This window comes from Scardinius erythrophthalmus, assembly GCF_964197995.2.
Source record: "Scardinius erythrophthalmus genome assembly, chromosome: 8".
Classification (NCBI taxonomy): Eukaryota; Metazoa; Chordata; class Actinopteri; order Cypriniformes; family Leuciscidae; genus Scardinius; species Scardinius erythrophthalmus.
In genome coordinates, this window is record NC_138228.1 from 8,163,985 (window position 1) to 8,189,127 (window position 25,143).

The 25,143-nt window shown below is 41.0% G+C and overlaps 1 protein-coding gene across 3 annotated transcripts in view; it reads right to left on the reverse strand.

Moving 5' to 3' along the window:
- gnao1a (guanine nucleotide binding protein (G protein), alpha activating activity polypeptide O, a) overlaps positions 1–24,906 on the reverse strand; it is a 101,949-nt gene extending 77,043 nt beyond the window's left edge. For 2 of the 3 annotated variants that reach the window (XM_081372513.1, XM_081372514.1), the window contains exons 1-2: positions 24,396–24,906; positions 24,215–24,257 (exon numbers count right to left, since the gene is read on the reverse strand). In XM_081372513.1, the coding sequence (XP_081228639.1) occupies positions 24,215–24,257; positions 24,396–24,513 (161 nt within the window). In that variant the 5' untranslated portion in view covers positions 24,514–24,906. Of the gene's footprint in view, positions 1–14,227; positions 14,499–24,214; positions 24,258–24,395 lie in introns of those variants that run through there. The other variant, XM_081372515.1, reaches the window with a different exon arrangement.
- Positions 24,907–25,143: the final 237 nt, after the last annotated feature.

Consider the following 25,143-nt stretch of genomic DNA (forward strand, 5'->3'; position numbering starts at 1 on the left):
GGGCAGGTGTGAATACAGCAATCGCACTCGGGTGCGGACCGACCCAATTGCAAGAGAGAGAGAGAGAGAGAGAGAGAGACGCGTTTCAGACAGCGCTCGAACACTGAATTGATTCCTCTTTTGCGTTTCCTTGCCCTTGACACGGACACAAATGCACACAAATTATGTTAAAAACTCATCAAGTATTTTCTCGGTTATGTCATAGTTATTGTTTGTAATTTTTTTCGGTCCATGCATTTGGTCTTAAAGTGACAGCAGACACTCAATATTCCTACGTTTCTCTGTGTCATTATTAATATTAATAAAATAACAAAATACAACTTTAAGAAAGATGAAACTATATTTCATTTCTTCAGTGAACAAATAGTGTTATTTTACATTTAGGCTTAATAATTTCTGTAGCCTACCTGAATACTACTGTTAGACTTTGAAACTTTGTTATTTAGTATTTATCTCTGCTTGTAATTTGTGTATTTGTTCTCATTTTATTACTGACTGTTCACTTGTTTTTAATAATGTTTGAACTTTTTCAGTTAAGAGCATGCTCTCTCCGCCAGCACATCTTCGCAAAATCCTAATTACAACATCATAGAGATGACATTGTATCATATGATGCTCATTAGTTTCTAAATATTGCGTTTTTAGAGAATAACACCAAATCAGTAAAAGAACAAATATTGCATTACGAAATATCTCTATACTTTACAAATTTTGGTTCACTTGCAAAAAGAGCAGTGTGAAAGCGAACCATACCAAAAAAAAATAAAAAATCAACATTGTATTTGGTCCGGACCAAAGCAAGTGAACTATAGGACTTTCCTGGTGTGAATACACCCTAAAACTGAATGCTATTCAGACTAGATTCGTTTACGCAAACATATTTTGCTATTTTAATCTCATTCAAATCAAGCAATGTGTCACACAACCTCTACAATCCATAAATCTATTATTTTTTTCTCACAATGTTTCTCCTCATTTATTTTTGCTTCCATTCATTGTATATCTTGTGACTACCATAACTAACATTCTGGGTAAAATAGGTAGTGGTTCAAGTATTGTTGGCATCTCATATATACACACACATTATCCAATAGTTTCTACAACCTATTGGCAACACTCACTTTCAAAAAAAAAAAAAAAAAAAAAAACTCCCTTCCAGATCAGTATATTTGACAGTAGCTGATTTCACCTAATGTGTCAGTCAGTCAGTCAGTCAGTCAGTCAGTAAAAAAAAAAAATGTTGCAATATTTTGTTAATGCTGCCAGTACATTATGTAATGCAAAACATTTGAAAAAGCAATCAAGTACCTGTAAAGTCTGGATGACGCATTCACACAGGCATTCTAGTGATAAATAGTTTATCTTTTTAATTAGTATACATTCATATCTACGCATGTCAAAAGCCACATGTCGAGTGCCTTCTAAATGATAAATACAATTGATGAATGATTAATGATTTTATTAGTTGACTACTACTGTAACTATTATAGCTATTGTTTCTTCATTTTGTGCTACTGAAAAACCAGTGGAAGATGGAGTTTTGTGATGAGGAGGGGGCATTAATCATCATGTTCTGTGGATTACACCATTAGTTGTGTCTCTATCATCCAACATTGTGTTGGAGTGCAGCGTGTCCTATGTAGACATCCTCCTGATTCCTAAGTTATGTTGTACATTGTCGTGGGTTTTACTGTCTCTTATTAGATGCATTTTCCCTCACTCACTCTCACATTTAATACTTGAACCTCATTAGCTACAATAAAATGGTGTTATTTTTTGCGATAGACAGCATGCCTGACTTTGATCTGCGGAAAGTAGAGCATTCAGAACAGCAGGGACGGGTTTCTCACAGAGAATATGACCCCGCTGGAGCCAAACCACAAAGGGGGGCCCCAATGGCACTAGGTTACTGTGGCTAAAACCCCTAATTCAATTGATTTAGCTGAAATTAGGTTTGGACATCTGTCAGTTCTGCAATACTGAAAGATGGTAAGTCATTTTTAGATCATGAGGCTTTGACCCCCCCTTTTCAAATAATATTATATGCATTTCTTTGATGGATAATGGCATTGTCTGGCCTGAAAGCGAAAGCCAATGAATTATCACATCAGTGCTCGGCTGGTCTTAGTAAATGGTGTTAGTGCGGCATGAGATAAAGCCAGACAGACTGGCAAAGCCTGGCATTATGCAGACCCAGACATCACACTGGTTTATTAGACTGGTGCCAGAGAGAGGTGTGATGAAGCATGTGTTTGGGGATGATATTTTTGACCACTTGTATGCACGCACGCACGCACGCACGCACGCACACACACACACACACACACACACACACACACACACACACACACACACACACATAATCCCAGGTGACCTGAAGGCTGCTACCTGTCTATCATTAGCTCAGCATTGCACTTAGTTCAACCAAAACCACTCTTACTGTGAAATTATAGTTCTAAACCAGTTTACAATTCATTTTATAGAAGCACCAGTAACATTGTTTAATATTTTATTATCTTATATACAATTTTGTAAAGTAATTAATCATAATAAACTTTTGTAGTTTATAATAATGCTTAATTTGGTAGCTCAGTTTGTGTACAAAGTGTAAAATACAAAGTGAATCGCATTCAGTTTTAAACCATTCAGTGTCTTTGTTAAGGAATAAAAAAAAAATGTACGATAGATGATGTTTTATTAATGCCACTCGTGGTAAACTACAAAAATAATAAAGAGATTAAATCATGATTACTTTCTTAGCCCTTAAAAAAGTTCTAGAATATACTGAAATACACATTTTCTGGTGCTTCTATTAAAATGAATTTAAATCACAATAACACAAAAAAAAGCTAAAAATAAAATATGAATTTTCTTCTAGAATGATCATTTTTATCAAGCTCGTATATTTAAGTTCAGTAATTTCAATTAAATGCCAATGAAAATTACCTATTAATTGTCATTTAAGTGAAATTACTGAACTTAAATATACGAGCTTGATAAAAATTATCATTCAAGAAGAAAATTTCAGATGGCACTTAGAGGCTTTTGCATCTGAACTCTTCATATATATATATATATATATATAAAATACATTTCCATTATGAGCAATTAACAGCTGGTGCTAGCAAACCAATAAAAACCAGTGAGATTGTATGGCCATTCCCAAAATCTCTCTGTCTGTCTGTCACTCTCACTCTTTCACTTTTCTCAGATGACCACTAAATAACTCAGGTGATAAAAATAACAAATGTTTAGGGTCTTTTGAAAGTCGCAATATAAATAAGGACATCGGTTTTTGATTCCCGCGAGAGGATGGAAACATTGATCTGTTTCAAATGTGAGAAACTGAAAGTAGACACTCAGAGGGCTCCTATTCCAGTCGACCTGGCAAAGACCAAGGGCCTGACACACACACACACACACACACACACACACACACACAAACACACACACACACTCATGTTGGGTTTTCATGTTCTATGGGGACTTTCCATAGACATAATTTTTTTTAATACTGTACAAACTGTTTTATTATAATCACCTAACACTAAGGCCCAATCCCAATTCTCTGTCTTACCCCTTCCCCTAACCCCCTTAGTTTTGCACGTCTCACTTTAACGATGCAAAACTCAGGGGGTTAGGGGAAGGGATAAGACAGAGAATTGGGATTGGGCCTAGGGCTGGGCGATATGGCCCAAAAAAAATATCACGATAATTTTTTTTATATCAGTCGATATCGATAATTATCACGATAAAAGTCAAATCTTTATTTCTTTCAAGTTTAAAGGCAGATTTTTGCTCCTAAATGAAAGTTGTAGAAACCAGAGCGTTAACTGTGGTTCCCTTTCAAGGGAACTCCCGTTGCGTCGAGAATGACGCTATGGGGAACGCTTTGCGTGATGACGTCTTGAAGCACATGTAAAATCAGTCCAATGGTGTGGCGGAACGTCAGAGGCGGGTGACGTCACGTACCAGGAAGCTATAAAAGCCGGCCCGAAACAGAAAACGAAAGCTTTCTGAGTCTTCAGTTGCGCTCTGTGTGAAATCTGTCTGTATATTTGGTGTTGTCTGTCTATATCATATATATATATATATTCAGTATGGCGAGCGAGCAGCAGTTTAGAGTGTGTGTCCATCCCTGCCCGCGTTATTTAACGGGAGGTGACACACACACTCTTTGTGTTGTTTGTTTGGGAGAGGAGCATGCCCAGTCAGCACTCGAGGGTGGTGACTGTGTGCATTGCTGTGCGCTTCCATTGCGTACGCTCCGATCCCGCTTGGCTCGGTTCAATCCCGACCACGCTCCCCAGGGCTCGGGTCCCGCCGCTGCCGAGGCACGGCGTCGATCTCAGACCTGGGGTTCACAGATGGATTTATCAGTGGATGTTGAGACGGGCTCTGCCTTATCTCAGCATCCGTCTGATAGATCCAGTGCCTCTTATCAGGGTGTGGAAGCACGCGCTGCGGTTTCTTCCCCCCCGATAGAGGTACCAGTACTGCAACTATCCAGCTCTGAGGAGTTGGATGTTGTGAGTATTGTAGCTGAGTCTGAGGATTCGCCACCTCAGTCTCATGCGTTTGAGGAACTGCTCGATGTCATTACTAGAGCTGTTGACAGACTGTCTATTGAGTGGCCAGAAGATAGGCAGGACGTTCGTTCGAAAAGTAAGCTCGACGAACGCTTCCTGCCATCTCGTGCGCAGCCCCAGCGCAGGAGCCTGCCGTTTTTCCCCGATCTCCACACCGAGGTGTCGAGATCGTGGGCGAAACCAGTGTCATATCGAGTGTATACTGCACAAACATCACACTATTCATCCATTCACAATTATAAAGAGCATGGTTATGGGGAGATGCCGAAGGTGGAAGAGACGCTCGCGAGCTATCTCTCTCCAGCAACGGCATCTTCTCTGAAGGCTCCTGCACTTCCATCCAAGCCAGTAAAAGTTACTTCTTCCCTGGTTCATAAAGCTTATGCCGCCGCCGGTCAAGCTGCAGCGTGTTTACATACAATGTCCATAATGCAGGCTTACCAGGCTGAGTTATTGGGTGATTTTGAGGAGGGCGGGGGTATTAGTGCTGATACGGTGTCTGAACTGCGTAGAGCCACGGATTTGTCTCTCAGGGCCACCAAGGAGACGGCTAAATCCATCGGCCGCTCTATGGCAGCCCTGGTGGCCACTGAGAGGCATCTGTGGCTTAACTTAAGTGACATAAAGGACAAAGAAAAACATGTTCTTTTAGATGCACCAGTATCCACGCAAGGGTTATTTGGAGACGCAGTTAATAGTGCTGTAGCGAAGTCACAAGAAGCTTCAAAACAGGCAGCTGCACTTCAGAAACTTCTCCCCCGCCGTTCTTTCTATGAGGCTGCTGAGCGGGAGCAGCCTCACTCCTCTAAAAAGAGCGCTGAGCACCGCGCCACTCAGAAACAGAGCGTTTCCTCCCGTGCTCCCCCACAAAAATCTCGGGGACACGGAGGGCGCTCTCAAACCCAGCAGTCTTCGAGGGGTAAAACGGATCTGCGGACCGTTATTACCGCCAAGAAGGCTGCTGGGAAAAAGTCCTGATGTCTGAGGGCTCAGGGCAAATGAGGGTAGTCCCCCCGAAGCAGAGCGGTTAACACCTCTTTTCACGGTGCCCGTCTCTCTTCGGTGCCCTCAGGGGACCGTTCTGCCAACCCTGCCGCCTCTGGCGTTACAGGGCGCAGCGGTCTCCGGCGAGCACATATCTCAAGGTCCACCCGGAAACGTAGTGGCCTCGGGATGCCCGCCCCCTCTGAGGAGGGTGCTAGAGCAGTCTGTTTGGTCGTTCCCTGCCGGTGCGCCGTTACAGGGCGACGAACCGACTGCTCAACAGCAGGAGAAAAATACGGTGCCGTCTCTCTTCGGTGCCCTCAGGGGACCGTTCTGCCAACCCTGCCGCCTCCGGTGTTACAGGGCGCAGCGGTCTCCGGCGAGCACATATCTCAAGGTCCACCCGGAAACGTAGTGGCCTCGGGATGCCCGCCCCCTCTGAGGAGGGTGCTAGAGCAGTCTGTTTGGTCGTTCCCTGCCGGTGCGCCGTTACAGGGCGACGAACCGACTACTCAACAGCAACAAAATCCAGAAACCAGTCTCGAGAGACTGGTACCTCTAGTAGAATCTTTGACAGCGTGGAAGCTACTGTCAAATGTTTCTCGTTGGGTCCTGCAGACCGTGGAAAAAGGGTATTAGATACAATTCTAGTAACGCCCACCGCGGTTTATGGGGGTCCTGCCCACAATGGTGGGCCCCGAGCAGGTTCTGGTTATGGAACAGGAAGTAAACACTCTGTTAGAGAAAGGGGCCATAGAATATGTACCTCCCTCCAACAGGGAAACCGGGTTTTACAGCCGGTACTTCATAGTTCCAAAGTAGGACGGGGGATTGCGTCCCATTTTAGGTCTTCGAGTTGGCATGCAGCTCAAGTTCAAAATGTTAACATTGAGACAATCGTGCCACAGATTAGTCCGAGGACTGGTTTGTCACGATAGACCTCAAGGACGCATATTTCCATCCGTCCGTGACATTGGAAGTTCCTGAGGTTTGCTTTCGGGGGCAAAGCATACCAATATCGAGTTCTTCCATTCGGCCTGGCTTTATCACCCCGCACTTTCACCAAATGCGTGGATGCAGCTCTGGCGCCTCTGCGCCTCCGGGGTATTCGCATCACGAACTACATCGACGATTGGTTGATTTTAGCTCAGTCGCATTAGATGGCGGTTCAACATCGAGATGTTGTTCTCGCCCATATGAAAGAGTTGGGGTTACGGCTGAACGCCAAGAAGAGTGTGCTTTCTCCACTCCAGAGGACCACTTTTTTAGGCGTGGTTTGGGATTCAGTGTCGATGCAGGCGCGCCTGTCATCGCCACGCTTCGATCCTGGCAGCTGTGAGAAGTGTAGAGCTAGGCCAGCTACTCACTGTCAAACAGTTCCAGAGACTGTTGGGTCTCATGGCAGCAGCTTCCAACGGGATACCTTTTGGACTGCTGCACATGAGGCCCCTGCAGTGGTGGCTCAGGACCAGAGGGTTTTTCCCCGAGGGGCAACCCATTTCGCACAATCAAGGTCACGCGGTGATGCCTACGTGCCTTGGTTATGTGGAAGAAACCTTGGTTCCTGTCCCAGGGCCCAGTGCGGGGAGCTCCTTGTCGTCGCAAACTGCTAACGACGGATGCTTCCCTCACGGGTTGGGGAGCGATCCTGAGGGTCGCTCATCTCAAGGTCTGTGGGAAGACCATCATCGTTCCTGGCATATCAATCGCCTAGAGATGTTAGCTGTCTTCCGGGCTCTGAGGAGCTTTATCACAGGTCTCAGGGGACACCATGTGTAGTACATACGGACAACACGTCGGTAGTCGCCTATATCAAGGGGGTTTGCGCTGGCACGCCATATCCTCTTGTGGTCCCAGGGGAAGTTGCTGTCACTCAAGGCAGCCTACATCCCCGGGGTCCAAAATATAGTAGCAGACACTCTGTCGAGACAGGGGCCGAGGCCCGGGGAATGGTGGCTCCACCCCCGAGGTGGTGGAGCTGATATGGAATTTATAAGTGGGTCTGTTTGCGTCTCGAGAGACGTCTCACTGTCCACTTTGGTTCTCCCTCACGCATCCAGCTCCTTTGGACTGGATGCTATGGTGCAGACGTGGCCGAGGCTACGTCTGTACGCTTTTCCCCCAGTTGCTCTGCTCCCGGGAGTTCTGGAGAGAGTTCGCAGGGACCGGGTTTGCCTGCTTCTTATAGCCCCGCGCTGGCCGGGCAGAGTATGGTTTCCCGATCTTGTGTCGCTCCTCGACGGGCCTCCTCTGGAGCTACCCGTCAGGAGGGACCTTCTGTCCCAGGCGGAGGGCTCGATATTTCACCCCCGCCCAGAACTGTGGAACCTGTGGGCTTGGCCTCTGAGGGGGCCCAGCTCATAGAGTCAGGTCTCTCAACTGAGGTTGTTGAGACCATTCTACAGTCCAGAGCTCCCTCCACGAGGAAACTTTATGCCCTGAACTGGAGAGTATTCACCTCTTTGTGTAGTGACCGTCGGTTGGATCCAGTCAACTGCCCAATTGGTACAGTTCTGGAGTTCCTGCAGGACCGGTTCACTGCAGGTCTGACCCCGTCCACCTTAAAGGTTTATGTGGCGGCCTTAGGTGCTTACCACATTCCTTTGGGTGGAATGTCTGTGGGGAAAGACCCCTTTGGTATCTCGTTTCCCTCGTGGCACTTGGAGGTCCTCCTCCCTTTCGAAATCGGACCAGGAGGCTAATAATTTGCTTGCCCTGTTCGGGCGTTAGACGCGTATGTCCACAGAGCTGCCCTGTGGCGTAAAAGTGACATTTGCTCCCCTAAAAAGGGAGGTCCAGTGTCTAAGCAAAGAATGAGCAGTGGGTGGTTGAGACTATCTCACTTGCTTATGAGGTGGCTGGACAGCCTTCTCCTTTGGCTGTCCGGTCGCACTCTACGAGGAGTATGGCGGCCTCTAAGGCCCTTATATCAGGAGTTTCGTTACAGGACGTTTGTGATGCGGCAGGCTGGTCCTCACCGCACACTTTCGTCAGGTTCTACTCTCTGGATCTAGACTCTGCTCCAGGGTCTCATGTTTTGTCATCCTAGTGCTGCTCTATTAGATTACACACAGGACAGACATTCGTAGCTATGGAGGCGTTGGTATAGACGTTCCCCATAGCGTCATTCTCGACGCAACGGGAGTTCCCTTGAAAGGGAACGCCTCGGTTACGACTGTAACCTCGGTTCCCTGAAGAGGGAACGAGCGTTGCGTCGCCTTGCCATATCTCCTTCATGCCTGTCAGCTCGACTTCAGACTTTTACGAAGCTTTCGTTTTCTGTTTCGGGCCGGCTTTTATAGCTTCCTGGTACGTGACGTCACCCGCCTCTGACGTTCCGCCACACCATTGGACTGATTTTACATGTGCTTCAAGACGTCATCACGCAAAGCGTTCCCCATAGCGTCATTCTCGACGCAACGCTCGTTCCCTCTTCAGGGAACCGAGGTTACAGTCGTAACCGAGGCGTTTTAAACTACTCTTTATTGTCAGAACATATCATGACAAACACTTGCCAAACAGGTGAACATTTCACAAATCTGAGGTAGAACATTCAAACATTTGTCATTTTTCCTATATTTATTGGACAATTTCTTATTTTCTGCATGTGCTTTTTTTTTTTTTTTTTTTTTTTTTTTTTTTTGGTAAAATGTAATATTCTGACTGTTTGAGTTTTATTAAACTTAACCATTGGTCATCCAGTATCATGCATTTAGATCATGACAACCACAGATGAAACCAGGCATACCCTGTAGCACCTCACTATCATGGCAAAATGTAACTTTATGGTTTCTATGGTATTTGTATGAAAAACAGTAGCCTAAATACATTATTAAATACTGTAATTATATTCCATTAGTCCTTTAATACATTGTCTACATTAATAATGTAATACAATTCAATATGTATATCCCACATTTCATGGTGCAGTTAATATTACTAGGGTAACGTTACAGTAAATCCATGGTAAATGATGGGAATTTGTAGACGGAAAAGCCTTCTGACTGTATCGTTGCGCACAGTGTTTCTCCTGTTTGTCAGCGCTGTTTTATCTGCCTTTAAACTGGTTTAAATCACTGAGACATTGTGTTCTTCGCTGAATTCAAGCACTTCTCACTGGATCTCGTGACGAGAGCGATCAGAGTAAACGCATCGGCTCTAGTGAGCTCGCGCTCGCGCTGCCGTTTGGACTTTGAGCCGAGCGGATAAACGGTCCGTGTGGCGCGCGGTTCAAATGAGTTTCGGTCCGCTTTTGGCGCATAAACATTATCGAATATTTATCGACCTCTTTATATCGTTTTATCGAGAAAAATTCTATCGCGATAATTATCGTTATCGTTTTATCGCCCAGCCCTAATTGGGCCTAAACCTTACGTTTTTAAACCTTAAAAAAAAAACTAAAGCATTTTTACATTTTCAAAAAAACATCTCTTATTATGATTTAGAAGTTGTTTTCCTCATGGGGGCCAAAAAGGATTTCGGATATTGCCATCTTTGTTGGGACATTTTGTCCCCATAACGTGGGGTAGACCTGAACCATGCACACTGTTTAAGGCCTTGTTTACACCTGGTATTAAGATGCACTATGGTCGATCGGATCACAAGTGGACGATGCTAATTACAGGTGTAAATGGGGTCTAAAATGTTTTGAGCTTGTCCAGTTTTGACCACTTCCAGAAGTAGTTGATAACGCATTTGATCGGTTTGAGTTCGTAGTGTAGACACACATGTGGTCGAATGCTTCCGAACAGCCATAAAAGACGGCCTACCCTCGCCTACTGACTTAATGCGTAAACGTTATGGGAAGCGCGCTAGCCACACTGGATTTAAACGTTGTTGGCTGAAGACCCAAGTTTAGTTTGAAGACGAAAAACATAGCAAGCACAATGTTCTCTTAACATTCCTGATCTAACATGCACTCACTTCGTTCGGCGTGATCTTGCAGCTATAAACAATCTGATATGGAGCTTGCATACAAAATCGTTGCAATCCGCCCTGAAACTGAGAGACACAAGCGAATGGGGCAAGATGGGGTTTTTGCACCGACATGACAATGCAGCCAGCATGAATGAGCGCTGGACTTGCCAAAAACAACAAAATACCTCTGATGCTGCATGTCAACTAGCTGACTACTTTTCTGGACAGCTAGTCAACTAGTAAAAACCTGTCGTTGTGCAAGCCCTAGTATGTTTACATCTCTGTCCTCAGCTCTAAGCTTACATTTATGGTCAGACAAAGACACTTGAGTATAATGTAAACAGAACAATGAGTACTTCCTGATCAGAATATATGCATGTATAGATAGATAGTCACTTCCTCATGGGTGTCTTCAAAAATGTATGCAATACATAAAAAGGAACATAAAAAAGTGGTTCAGTCTAGGACTGTTATAATCTTATAAAACAGAGAACTTAAACGTTTATCCAGACCCCTTCAGGGACCGTTATAGAGAAAAGCCAGATTTTCTTGATAACGCTTTCAATAACACCTTTAACACATACTATTACATTACAAAATGCTTACCTGATTTAAATGTAACAAATGTAGACATACATGTTTGAAATACACAATTGTTCAAAAGTTTGGGGTAGAACTGTATTGGATAAAAGTTTATAGTTCAGATATAAACACTGATGTCTACGGTATAGCAATCAAAGTAGAGGAAATAAGTTGTAACTTAATGCTTCAAATAAAGATTGTATCAATTCCATCGTTACACCAGTAGGTGGCGACAAGTGACATAAATGTATTCGTCATTGAAACATTAATTCAAGAGATTCATCTAAAAATGTTGATAAATCCAGTAATAAAACAAAAGATGTCTATATGATTGAGTCATTGAATCATTCATTCAACCCAATCTTTTTAAATAATTGATTCAAATTAATTAAATATGTTTAAATAGACTGCAGCAATTAAAATTTTGTCAGAACCTGTAGTAAATTACATGTTGTTTTGTTTAGTTATATGTCCAGAATCATGGGAGAACCATGATCTCTATTTTAAACAAAAAAGTCGTGATTCTTAATTTATCCAGAATCATGCAGCTCTAGTGTTGGGTCTTTTTTTTTAAGAAATTAATACTTTTATTCAGTGAGAATGCATTAAATTGAGCAAAAGTGACAGTAAAGAAAATTCGGTTTCAAATAAACGTTGTTCTTTTGAACTTTCTATTCATCAAATATGGGTAACAATTTGTTTTTCCTTTGTTAAAGGGTCGACTCAACACATAGCCTACATAAACGCAAGTTTTATGAAAGTCTTAATGCAAGCGAAGAACAGTGAGTGTATTTTGTTTGTCCAAATATTAAGCTAATATCATAATACAAGCCCAGCCACTTAAATTATGGTAGAAAGTTCACCCTATTGTCTAATGAGCAGCAAAAACCACCAGAGAACCAAACATTCCCACATAGGCATAAGAGCCCCGTCAAAATAAGTTCTAACAGCTTCGGGGATCAAGTTTTAGGACCCACATGAAAAAGAGGATAATGAAGAGTTGTTACAAGAAGAGAGAAGACGAGGGAGTTTCTTGGAAAGTTTGTGTGAGGTTAACAGTCATTTTCATCTTCTCCTCTCCACTGATAAGGGCTGATCTCTGAAAGCCAGCATGTGGGCGGAGGACAGACATCATTACAGCAACCTTTCCTTCAGATGAACTTATTATAGAACAGCTCATTAAAGAAGAGAGAGAACAGAGTGAGAGAAAGGATCATCTCAGATTGGAAAACTTATGGCATTCATGCATGAAGACTAATTTCCCACATCTCGCGGCTCTCTGTAAGGTATGTGTTTGTGTATGTGTCCTGAGAGGTGGAGGATCTGGCCAGCACGAGCTCCTGCTGAGGTTATTACATAATCGCGCCAACTGCGCTCTGTGACCTGTAACTTGGTTTGAGTACACTCAACCTTATTCGCACAAAGGGACAAATCATTGCGGCATTCATCAACGTGAAGAGCATGTGCAGTACTACGAATAGCTGAGTGATTTAAAGGATTAATTCAAAATGTTCGAGTCATTTCAAACCTGTATAACTTTTTCTTCATGTTGTTCCAAGCCCATATGAATTTCTTACTTCCATACAACACGAAAATAATGGATTAGAAGAATTTCCCTTTTCCATATAATGTGAGTAAATGGGGACTGGGACTGTAAAGCTTTAAAAAGAAAAAGAGAACATAGTCCACATAGCTTTTGCACTATATTTCAATACTTCTGAAGCCATTAAATAGCTTCTCTGTGAGAAACAGAACTTAATGTTTGTTGAGTGTTTGTTTAGTTTTTAGTTAACTAAAATCAAAATTAAAAAGTTTAAAAATCATTTTCGGTAAAAATTGTTTTCAGAAACAAGCGAAAAAATAAAATGAAAATATATTCTATGAAAAACTTTATTAAAGATTTTAAACAGCAATAAATAAGTGTAGATTAAGTAGAAGTACTAAAATTACTAAAACTAAAACTGAAATAAAAATACATTTAAACTACATAGAAATATTTTTAAAAGACTGTGTGAAGTTTTAGCTTAAAATGCCCCACAGATATTTTTATATAGCATTTTTGAGGGTGAGCAAAAACGCACCGTTTTGTGTCTGTTCCTTTAAATGCAAATGAGCTGCTGCTCCCGGCACAGAGGGCGGAGCTTCAAGAGCTTGCACTCACACCAACATGCACTGAAAATTTCAAAAACTTTTAGCCTTTTATGTTCAAACCGGACTCAGACAATGATGGAGAGACTCAAAAAGAGGTGACAACATGTAGAAGCAACAGGACATTTCTGAATGGTTAGTTGATGAATTTATGTAGCTTATGTGTAGTTAACTTCTAGTCATTGATTAGCATATTCTGTCTTGATGATCTATAAATCACGTTCCCGGGGGTGGGGTTTATGTAAATTTTAGGGTTTGTGATGTCACTAACCGGGAGGAATGTTGTGTAGTCTCTACCAGCTGTTTGTTGTAGTCCTTAAAAAACGATTTCTTTAAAAGCAAATATCTCCCTTTGCTTTGAACTTTGAACATTGTAACTTTGCAGATGTTGTTTATGCTCAAACAGCAACATTACACACTAATTAAAGTTAAAAGAGTGAAATCATAATCAACCACCCCTTTAATAAAAAATATATAAGTATGTAAATAGTACTAAAACTACACTGAAAGTGAAGAACTTTTTTTTTTTTTATGGTGTTGTCATTTTTTGGGGGACTACCATCCAGTTTCACTGTATGAAAAAGCGCAGCATGAACATTCTGCTATGTAATTTCTATAACATGAAAGAAAGTAATATGAGTCTGATATGACAATATTTTTGGTAAACTAATGCTTTAAGGTAAATGTTTTTGGCTGTCCTAATGAATTTAGAATGGTCGAGTGATGCCACGAAAAGTCATATGAATGAAGTACACATACATTGTGATGGACAGGACTAAATAAACATGCTCCTCCTGACCTTTGGTTTAGATGGAACTCCATTTATCAGATCAGAGAGGTTAAGAGAAGACGATCTATAGAGCAAGTCACAGATCTGAATGTTTACAAGGTTTTATTTTAAAGTAGTGAGGTGGAATGTGATTTAAAGGTTCTCAAGAGTACACACCGGTAGCCAAAATAGAAAAAACTCTCACGCACACACACACACACTCAACGGCCCACACTACCTCTTGCTCCTATCTCCCATTGCTGGCTCATGTCATCTGTAAGAGAATCCTTTGTCCTGATGCTGTTTTTGAGTGCTGTTTCTGTCATCACCCTCCGGACATGGCCACTTATCCCACTAAACACCGGGAGGGACATCTATTTATAACAATAATAATCAAGGCTTCGCTTTCTCAATCACACAGAGAGTTCGCAGGTCAACCCTTCCCTGTTAAAGCCTAACATCTGCCCAACATGTAGGCTGCCCATCTCTTCTGCTGTGCCCAGATGTATGCGAGTCATTTTCTATTGGATCAATTCACAGAAATGCTTGTCAAAGAAAAGGGAAACTACAGGGCGTAATTACAATTATGAAACAACAAACTGAGTATGATGGGTCTGTATGTCCCTTCCTCTTTCTCTTCCTTCCCTATCATCTCACTTTCTCTCTCCGCCTTTCTTGCAGAGTTATGTCAAAAGCAAGCTTTAACAGGGTAGGTTTTTGAAAAGCAATTACACAAGGCTGTGTGTGTGTGTGTGTGTGTGTGTGTGTGTGTGTGTGTGTGTGTGTGTGTGTGTGTGTGTGTGTGTGTGTGTGTGTGTGTGTGTGTGTGTGTGTGTGTGTGTGTGTGTGTGTGTGTGTGTGTGTTGCACACTGAGTTGTTGCCCATGTAGAGCATTCTATATGATTTGATTGATTAGCCTGAAAATGTGTCCCTTTATACCTACTACCTAATATTACTTTCTCTACACCCACTCAGCCTTAGTTATATAAGCAGAAATGAAAAGTAATTTCATAAGTGGAGAAATTTACATTAACATTTTGATGTAAGCTTTTGAATTCTACGCACTGATGAATCATACCAGTCATTTATTAAGAAAGTAAACTGGGTCGATTTTAATTTCATGTTGCTTAAAAGCAGCATAATGTTAATACTACCAGTCTAGCAGATTATTATGGACTGGTTGTGAATACATAATATTACTCACACCCAGATATGTTTAGCCATCATCCTGTACGCTCCCAACGGCCAACCCCGATTCACTCCCACTTTTCTTCTGATTCATGGATCGCAGTAACTCCCCCTCCCCCTTATCTACTCTGGGTCATTTGTCATCCTTCAATTATGGCAGCCATTGTCATCTCCATGGCAACAGAGTGAAGAAAAGAGGGAGGGAATGCATACGGGTAAATGAAATGAGGCAGCACATTCTTAACATTCGCCAGAGGAACATGCACGAAGCAGCTGAAAGCACTGACCGTTACTTATGGACAACGATTTCACACATCATTCACTGTAAACCATCAGCTGTTCCTGACAAATGATGTTACGTGTGATACCGTAAAATGATGGGGCAACATCTGTACTTTTCAGTCAGTAAAAAGGAAGCGAACACTGCAAAAGCAGAAATGCTCCACTCGGTGTGTGAACAAAAGGCCACAGGCGGAGTCCCTACTGAATCTACAATTATACCTTAATTAAAAGTTGCTTGTGTAATACCCAAGCTTCATTTGCGTTTCTGTGTGTGTGTGTGTGTGTGTGTGTGTGTGTGTGTGTGTGTGTGTGTGTGTGTGTGTGTGTGTGTGTGCACGTGTCGGCTCCCCAGGGCCGAAGGTTGCTGGAAACAACCAGCAGACAGACCAATTCTATTTGCAGTCACCAGGTAAAGGTTACAATGATACACAAATGGCAAAACACAGTCACAGCAGGATGCAATTAACACTCCTCACTCACATCACCCCACAACACACTTTTCACCAGTATCCCACTAACACTTGCAAATAAGAAAATGATTTGCACACAGCTAGGTGTGAAAGATAAAAGTATGTGACATTCTAACATTTAAAGGAACACTTCACTTGAAAATTGTAATTCTGTTAAAATGACCCACCCCCTCATGTCATTCCAAACCTGTATGCTTTTATTTTACGGTAAAATACAAACAAAACAATTAAAGAATCTTCACATAGATCTTCTCCATACAGTATAAGTACATTGGCTCTTTTTCCTCACACAAAATCTTAAAAAAAAATCGTATGGCGTCTCAAGGCTTGGAATACATCACACAAGTTGTACAGACTTTTATGTTTTTTTATAGTAGCTATTCACAGCTTGTGGACAGTATGAGCATTATATAGAATCATTGTATGGAAAAGATATATGTAAAAATATAAATAAATTATACAAGTAGTAAGATTTCTATTTCAAATAAATGCTGTTCTTTTAAACTTTTCATTCATCAAAGAATCCTGAAAAAAATATCTATCAAGGTTTCAGCAAAAATATTAATCGGCACTGTTTTTAACATTGATAATAACAATAAAAAAAACTTAATCAGCAACTTAAAATCAGCATAACAGACTAATTTATTTAATATAACACTGAAGACTGGAGTAATGGCTGCTGAAAATATAGCTTTGCCATCACAGGAATAAATTACATATTAATATGCATGCTATTTATATAATAAAAGTATATCATATTTTGTTGCATCCCTTCTTATTTAGTATATTTTTAATTAACTCTTTTCCCACATTTTCCGGCTTTCGGTGTTTTCACTGTTATACGGTAGGGGCACTATTACGCATCTTCTGAAAGAATACTGGAGGAAGCAGAAACAAGTGATGAAAGCATTGTTTATGCACGTTGTAGTCTTTGAAAAAATTTGGATTTTCTCAGTTTTATAAAATGTTGCTTTTACTTACCCACACAAGTGTTAATAATAAAAAAGAATGCATGAAGCTAGAAAAAAAACTTTTTTTGTTTTAAGAGTTAAGGACTACGCCACAATCTGATCCAGATACACATTATGTAATTGGACCATAAGTGGAGTTCACATTGCACTGCCATGCTGTAAATCAGCTGACCTCAGATCAGATGAGCAGAACCACCCTGACTGCCTCCCCAATAAAGCTCTTTTGTGTTGGTGTTGAAGGGGCTGGCCTAGGACCTGCATTATGGCCCAACACAAACACCTCACTAAGACAAAGGCCCTTTGTTTGATCACCAGTACATGGGTCAGCCAGAACTCCCTACACGGCAAGTACATATGGACCCACCACAGAGAGACCAAAAGGAAAAAAAGAACCGGAGGGAGAACAAGGGGTCACTGAGGGGTTCAGGGAAACACTTGACATTCCAGCCCCAATGTTTCCCACTCTCCGGCCCAACTCAGGCATCGACTCTCACTGCCCTAAAGAGAAATCTGCTTGAGTGTGTGACTGAGCAAGAAAAATAGACACTTTTTTTTTTTTTGCCTGAGCTGAACACTTCCTCTCTACCTGTGTTTTTTACTCACAAGAAGTGAGAATAAAGTTACTGCGCAGTCTCTTAAGTAGAAACCCAGATACATGGCTCTATAAGCCAGGACCGTGGATGTAACAAAAAGTGGGGTTTTATTCACAAATATTGTGCTATTTTATATCTCAATACAGCATCAATACTCTCAAATATTCTCAAACCAAATTAGTAGTTACATTAAAGAATACAAAAATTGACCAGTTTACAATAAAAACCATGGTATAGAAGATCTGAATGTTGCATGTAGGTTTGATAACTTTGCATACTACCCAGTAGCGTTCACAAATCAGATGCAAAATACATGCTGCCATGGTACAGTATATAAACAAATACACTCATTTAAAATCATCTCCATCTCATAAAGAATTGAGGTGTGCATTGTTCAGTCACACTGTGTCTGCGGGCCGAGCCAGAGGGGATCATGCCAGAGTATTACAGTCAAAGCTCTGGGAAATCAACACATGAGAACCGTTTGTTCTCCCTGTGCTCAGTCAACTCCAATCACATCAGCTGGACACATAAAAACCCCTCTATTACAGAGGGACAGAGTGTCGGACAGAGTGTCAGACAGACAGTCAAAAGATCACCGACAGAGAGAGAAGCAAAAATGGACGGGGAAACTCTCATTTGTACTGTTCATTTCACCGGCCTGTGTGTTTCATCAGAGCTCCTTCCCTTTTTTATAGTGATTCAGAGTGACTTTTTTTATATAGTGACTTCCCCAAACACACACACACACACTATGGTCCCACTCACAGCCCCACCCAAACCCACTGCACTTGATACTTTAAAATATATAATCTACCTATAGGAAGAACTCCCAATGGACAATCAGACGTAAATCTGTATCTGCATACTGCACACTATTGCAGGTGGTAATAACAGGGCCAGCAGTGCTGCAGACACAAGCAAGGGTGCTTTGTGTCAATGCTAATTTCCTTTCTTTGCATTAAAATGGGTTTTCACCCAAACAGCCCTCTTCAACTTACATCTGCTATGAAGCTTTGAACAATACAAAATGTGCAGGGAGTTCAGTAGGTCAGAGCATACACATACTACACTTAAAAGGCTAAAAAAGAAAGCAAAATGCAGAATTTGTATGATTTTGTATATTTGTATATTTTCATTTTTAAAATAAAATTAGTAAAATTTTAATTTAAATAAATAAAAGGAAAACACTACATTCAGATCTTTTAAATGCTACAGGCAAATTTAGGCATCACAATATTATATAAAGTTCACTATGAAAGATTACATTTATTGAATTACGAGTGTAAGTAAGGTAATCCAGATCATCAAAATCATATCAGCAAAAAATAGTACAGTATACTGAGTCCATACTTGTATTTATATATTTCAACGTGGCCAAGATTGAATAAAATGAGGAAACTAATATTGTGCACACGATTTACTTAAAATGAGAACGAATTAGTCAAACGTGCTGGTGCTGACGTAATCAGCTGTGGGAACGAATTAATTAGTGGCCACTATATACATATTTTTACATAAAAGGTATTTTACTTTATTAAAAAAACAAAATAAATAAATAAATTCTTAGCTCTAGAATGTCGCAATTCAAACTTACAATGCTGTAGAGCTGAAGTCTTTCTTCTAGGGGAAGTGAAACACTCTAATTTTAGCTGTATTGCAGTATCTTACAGAATTCTTCATCTAAACCTTCATCAGACACCAATCACTCAACACATGTCAACCTCTAGACACTAGAGACATAATGTTTCGTGCTCTGCTACTCGAGTGCATGGCCACAGTTTAGCTTCATGGATGTACAGATGGAGTAAAACTGAACAGCTGGGTCCTCTGCTTCAACCCTTCAATTAGCCAGCTACAGGACTGCCTGGCATATTGCATGCTGCAGAGATCACTTTAGAAAAAACAAACATTTTTAATCCTATCCGGTCTATCCAGCAGCAGAAGTCCGCTTTTAAAGGATAATATGACGAGTGGCCTTGGATTACAGTTCACAGATTAGACAATAAACCACTTGATGATCAGATGGTAAAATAGTCTAAATAAGGATTTCATTTTTACTACACAGCTAGTTGTCCAGAAAAGTAGTAATCCAGTAAATGTTTATCTTATCTGACTTAGAATATTACAGCATCAGCGGGTTTTGGCAAATCCAACATTATTCACATAGAGTGTGTTATTGAGGTTTCTTCTTATCACCCATTAGTAGATTCAGAGTGCATTGTCATGTCCCATTCGCTTTCAGTTTCTCTCACGCCCTGACACTTGATTAGTATCAGGGCAGGTTGCAAGAATTTTGACTTGTATTTTCACTCTAAATTCACTTTATAGTCACTTCATAATAATATAGTTTGACAGTTTACTAGGCTACACACCAATACCATTCAAAAGTTTGGGGATGGTAAGTTCTTATGTTTTTGAACATATTTACTAGTTAAAAAACAGTAAGACTGTGAAATATTATTAAACATCTGTTTTATATTTTTATATATTTTAAATGTATTTTTTCCTGTGATGGCAAAGCTGCAATTGTCAGCAGTTGACTTTTTCTTTAGAAGGCAGGACTTATTTCGCCAAACTGCACGCTGCACTTTCTCCCATTCTTAAGTAATATGAGTTCCCCGTCTTTCTATATTTAAAATCTTTGGCGTTATTCAGTAGTCTTCAGTGTAACATGATGCTTCAGAAATCTTCTGATTTGGTGTTCAAAAAAGATTTCCTATTTAATCTATGTTGAAAACAGTTGTGCTGATTAATATTTTTGTGAAAGCTGTGATACATTTTTAAGGATTCTTTGATGAATAGATAATTCAAAAGAACAGCATATATTTGAAATAAATTTGATTTATCATATTACAAATGTCTTTACTGACACTTTTGATCAATTTAATGCATCCTAGTTATATATAAAAGTATACATTTATTTCCAAATAAATCTTACTGACCCCAAACTTTTAAATGGCAGTGTACAAAATAAGTATTAATATAAATATTCAACTATAGTCAGTGCAACACCTAGTCTATGTTTAACAGGCTTATAAACAAGAATCAGATCAGGGACCTGACGACATACAAACTGCTTTAATATGCCACAATCGTGCACACATCATACCATATAACTTTTCGTATATATACATTTTATCTGCTTTCTGAAGGCTTTTGATCATCCATGCATGACACGCGTGGGTGAAGAAGTGACATGCACGATGATGACACACACAGCTCCGTCTCCAGGGTCTATAAAACTGTTCTCCATCACCATATACTCTCCCCCGAACACACAAAATACATCTTCAATTGCTTATATTTCATTCCCATAGGACTAGGTGCCAGGACGATGACCGCAGGAACAGAGAAAAAGAGAGAGAGCGCCGTGTATGTGTGATGTGATCAGATACTGAGAGCAGCCTGCACACACTTAAACACTCCCCTCTCACACTGAACTAATAAAGCAGATGGAAGCACTGTTGCCTGCCTAAAGGACTACACCATAATCACAGGGTTTACCAACATCTCCCCTCCTCATGCTGCGCCCTCTCTCTCTCACCATCTTTCACACATCACCCAGTTCCCTGGTTTACACTGACATGTTAAGTGCACACCTCCTCGTCTAATCCGCACTTTTCAAGCCATGCAATACAGAATACTGTTTAACTTAAGGCTAGAAACCATCTAACACACAGTGTTCCGATTATCTTGCTGCAATGTAAATGTTGTGGTTCGGTTTTGTCTTATATGCCTTAACAAGGCCAGACCAAAACCACTGATCTAGATTCAACATAGCTCTGATTTTATCGCATACACTTAACATTTCCTGAAACATGTCATGACATATTTAGGCTTATATGCTTATACTTAACCGTTATCTCTGGGGAAGCTTGAAGACATGATAAAATCAACTCTGCCAACCATATAGAGATCGGCTCTTTCACATTAGAGCAAAAAAATTATATATCTTAAGAGACATATAAGAATGCCACTGGAATTTTAATTGGTTTGTTCTGGATTCTAATAACATATAACAGATTGTAAAATTGCATTTTATTGTACGCACTTAGCAATGCAACATGATTACAAATACATTAAATGCAATACATTATATTAAAGCTGCAATATCCTAAAAAGCATTTCAAGTAAGTGACAGTGGCGGAACATTTAATGATCTAGTTAAGCTCATAAAAAGCCCAAGAAAAACAACTAATTCACGGCGTATTACAGTTAGAAGCCCAGAGCTGCATATTCCACTCCTTCAGGAGCCAAACAGTTTAACCAGCTCCATCATGAGACACTCTTATTACCCAATTAAGCACATAAGAGCAACAATGAATCCTTAGAGAGGAAAGATTCATCACTCTTTGGATGACTTAGAAATATGCCTGAGGCATTAGCTACAATGGCTTAAAAGCACAGTGGTGAATACTGTCATTACTTTGTTCAGCTGACCAAGCAATTTGAAATTTTGGTTTCTCCATAGGCTATCCTCAAACTCAACTTGCAATATACACCCCGTCAGATATATTAGAAATTCTCCATCTGAATAAAAATATATCATAACACAAACACTATGCTAGACTAGGCTATATTGAAAACTATCAAATCCTTCATTAGAGGAATTCACTCACTGTGGGGACATTTTATGCACCCACAAATTTAAATATCTGAGGTATTTACATTTGCATTTTTGCCGCGCAAATTTCTTCCTCAGCTCGTCAGCTGATTTAGCTTATTTTGCCATTGTCCCAAGTTAAGCGTTGTATTTATTATTTCCAAGTTAAGCATTGTAAAACATTCACACACAATATAATACAAAAGAATCGAAGTAGGTGGATGCATCTCTCCCTGAGCACAAGACGCACAAATCCATCCCCTGTTTTCCCTCTCGCCGCAGGTTCAAAGCTCTTAACGACGGAGAAAACCGAAACTAGCCGAAGAAAGCCGATCACAGAAAAAGACTCTGCTGGGCGCTGTCCACCACTGAACCCGCCTGAAATCCTCCGATGTACAATTTCACAACATTTCCGAGCTAATTACGTTCATTTTCCATAACAATTGCTTTGCATCGCATTGCAAAAACACCGTGATATAATAGCATAGCCAGACCAGATAGCCCATACAATGCCATTTTCAAAGGGCTACAGATTTGGATTCGACAAAGGCAGGGCTCGTGCACACCTTTGAGAATGGATGCGTTTCTTCATCGAAAGCTTTGCACTGAGCAATAAACTGCGCTTGCTACAGCTCGACGTTTAAAAATCTCCCTTGCAGCACTTACATTATAACGTCTAATTATCAGTAAGCATTCATCATTAGCCTATATGAATTCTATAACACACACCATGTCCAGATGGAGACAGTGAGTGACTATAAAAAAATAGATTATTCCAAAACGAGTCAAATATAGGCTAATTACAGGAGCTGCATTTAAGATTCAATTCAAATGAGCATATGACATCCAAACCACAAGGTAGATGAACAGATCGGTTTCAGTGAAGCGTAAAGAGGACGTCAGTGCATAAAAATGGCCGTGAGGAAGTTGAGCTGGTTGGGTGTCAAACCTTCTTCCCTCATATGAGCATCAACCCAACACAGACTACAAAAAGCATGAAGGCCTGTTCATGTTGCACCAACGCCATGCACACACAGCCGACAGCATTATCTCCAGGCACCATTTGCCATATAAGCTCTGCCTTCACCATTCTCAACCAACAGAAGGCTCTTAACACCCTATTAACTGAATAGTATAAACCAACTGATAGTGTGTGTGTGGGGGGGGGGGGTATATATTTACTTTTACAAGAGCTAAATAAAACCTTTTTTAATTGTTTTATTCCTTCTTTTTGACACAATACTATAAACACTACAACACAACCCGCATTATGAATAAATGAATTAGCTTATGTTTTATTATGTAGGCTAGTTATTTATGTGAATGTAAATGGCTTCAAATTTATTTTAGAGCAAACTCTTAATTGAAAATGAATGGTTGATATGTAAAAGCTTGCAAACGGTATTTTAAGGGGACGCCATTTAATACTGAAGAAACCAATACTGAAGAACCTCTAACTAGTTAAGCAGAAAAGTGTAAATATGGTCAAAAAAAGTCAAATATGGGTCAAATCAGTAAGGCTATAGGTAAAAGAATATGAATCTCTAAAGTGATGCTGCAAATCTGAAACACAACCATTTGATTGTAGAATATATATATATATATATATATATATATATATATATATATATATATATATATATATATATATATATATATCCTATAAACCTTAATGCCTGTATTTGATTGATTTATGACGTTTGTCATATCAACAAATGCACAGGAAGACATCAGAGACATCCGTAAATGTCCACAGGATGAAGTGAAAACGGGGTGGAGTGTGTCAGTGGACGCCAATAGAGCATTAACTAGGAAACACGGTCCCCCAGTTGACTTTCAGCACCATTTTCGTGAACAGCACATCGACTCCGCCTCGTCTTCCCGAACCCACTAATATACATACTGCGGATCTGTTACACCAGATCATCATCATGTCATTGCTACAATGTATGTAACACGCTAGTGGAGAATGAACTCCTTGAAAATATGGCGGACCTAAGAATTCGCCATCAAGCAATAAAGGGTGTGTGTGAGTGTGTGTGTGGGTGGGTGGTTTCGAGTGTCTCACACAGCGCACACTGACTGATGGATGTCATTTAAAACATGCCACTTACTTCATCTGTTTCACGATGGTACTTTTCCCAGATTCCCCGGCCCCTGTGGAGAAGAGACAGACACAAGGGAATAAGATCGCCTGTCACAATGAAGAGATCCCATACATGTGCATTGATCATCGGATGAGACACTGCGATGTGTAGGATACAGCTAGATTTGAAGGGCTCCACTCCGCATTACCTAGCAGGAGCAATTTCACATCTTTAGCAGCAGTGATTCCGTCTTCTTTAAGGTTTTTCTCGATGGCTTTGCTCCTGTCCAGAGCCGCTCTTTCCTCTGCGCTCAGTGTACATCCCATGACTAGATAAACCTCGGCTCTTTTTATCTCCAAAATGGTCCGGGTGAGAAATATCCTCGGTGTTTCTTCCTTATTCCTCTCTATGGCTGTCCCTATCCCTCTCTCTCTCTCTCACACACACACTCTCTCTCTCTCTCTCTCTCCCTGTCGGCGACTAGCTAGAGCATTAAATCCCGCAAAAGACAACGTTGGGCTGGAACATAAGTCTCTGGCGCGCGCTCTCGGTCTGTGTAACGGGGTCGTAGTGCTCGGTCCTCGGGCTGGGAGGTCTCTACTGGGCGGCGGCGGCGACTGCTGCGAGCGCTGGCATCGTTAGCGTGCTCACAATGGAGGGTCAGTATGGAGAGAGAGAACGCGCTGGGCTCGACGCTCTCAGACAATCTCGCTGACGTCAGGAGCACAGAAGGAGAGAGACAGAGCGAGCGCGCGCGCACGAGCGAGCATTCGAATCGCGCACCGCTAACTACAGCTAGATTTATACCGTTATCTGCAGGCGGAATAAATGCGCTTCTCTTGGTATTTCACGCAACGCGACCGCTGTTAAACGGTGTGTGAGCACGACTAAGGGATCAGTGTTGTGTTTCTGTGGGGAGCGGATGATTTAAAGCCGATGAGCGGGCCCTGGCCATA